Raw genomic sequence first — 919 nt, 5'->3', positions numbered from 1 at the left:
CTGTCACAGCTGAGAAGGAAGGAGATGGACGAGTGAGTTGTTGTGGTCGATAGTGTTGCTGTTAGCAGAAGATATACTGCTGTTTAGTACCATATTGATTCACAGGAACGTTATCTTAATACTATTCCGTATACGTTACTTTGATTGATTGAGTATCATCTGAAATCGTATATATTAACTGTAAAAATCAGATTTTATAATTTGTGAAACATGTTCTTTGAAAAGTATTACAAAGACGCATTACTTAAATATAAATTAATAGTATAATTAACAACTGAAAGTTGAAACAAAAAATATTTAAGGAATTTAGCTTAAGTTTTCCATTGACACTAAATAGTAAATGACAATATTGTTTAATGTGTGTAGATACTTTTACTTATTATTACTATAGGTACGGTATTAATACTGAACGATTTTAGAATAGTAGCAGCATTATTTTGTATGTTACAAATTCTAAGAGCAGTATAGTATGATTAATAATTATATAGTTCAGTAACCTAATAGTAATACAGCATATATATAGTTTAGAGTAACTATATTTGTTACACTTAGTGTTGGGAAGTTTAATAATTACTTCACTTGTGAATAACATTATTTGTTACTTATGTTAACAACTTAGTTTAATTTTACTTGAACATTAAACTAGATTTAAGACTAAAATTAGGAAAATCATATAGAGAGTTGCATAAAAAATTTTTTTCAGGTTTTGAATTTTTCTTTTTTGTCAAAGTTACCAGGTGTTATTCTCTTCTGATAAATATATACATATACATACTTTGTGTACTTTTTACAATGTTGGTTCAAAGTGTGCCATATTACTTGAACTGTAAGGTGAGTTGATAAAAATGAAGAATCAGCCCACCAACAGCATCGAAACCTCCTCTACAGGGACAGCAGATAACACTACCCATGCCAACAG

The 919-nt window shown here is 28.7% G+C and overlaps 1 protein-coding gene across 1 annotated transcript in view; it reads left to right on the top strand.

Annotated features, from left to right (window-relative positions):
* The window catches only part of LOC106478120 (RING finger protein 150-like), a 37,307-nt gene continuing 36,388 nt past the window's right edge, over window positions 1-919 (top strand). Inside the window, exon 1 of the mRNA XM_022381642.1 lies at window positions 1-831. Within this exon, the coding sequence (XP_022237350.1) occupies window positions 793-831 (39 nt within the window). The 5' untranslated portion in view covers window positions 1-792. The remainder of the gene's footprint in view (window positions 832-919) is intronic.

Source organism: Limulus polyphemus, unplaced genomic scaffold (assembly GCF_000517525.1).
Source record: "Limulus polyphemus unplaced genomic scaffold, Limulus_polyphemus-2.1.2 Scaffold181, whole genome shotgun sequence".
NCBI classification, from domain to species: Eukaryota; Metazoa; Arthropoda; class Merostomata; order Xiphosura; family Limulidae; genus Limulus; species Limulus polyphemus.
The sequence above is the reverse complement of the archived record's forward strand: the minus strand, read 5'-3'. Positions and strand labels throughout refer to the sequence as shown.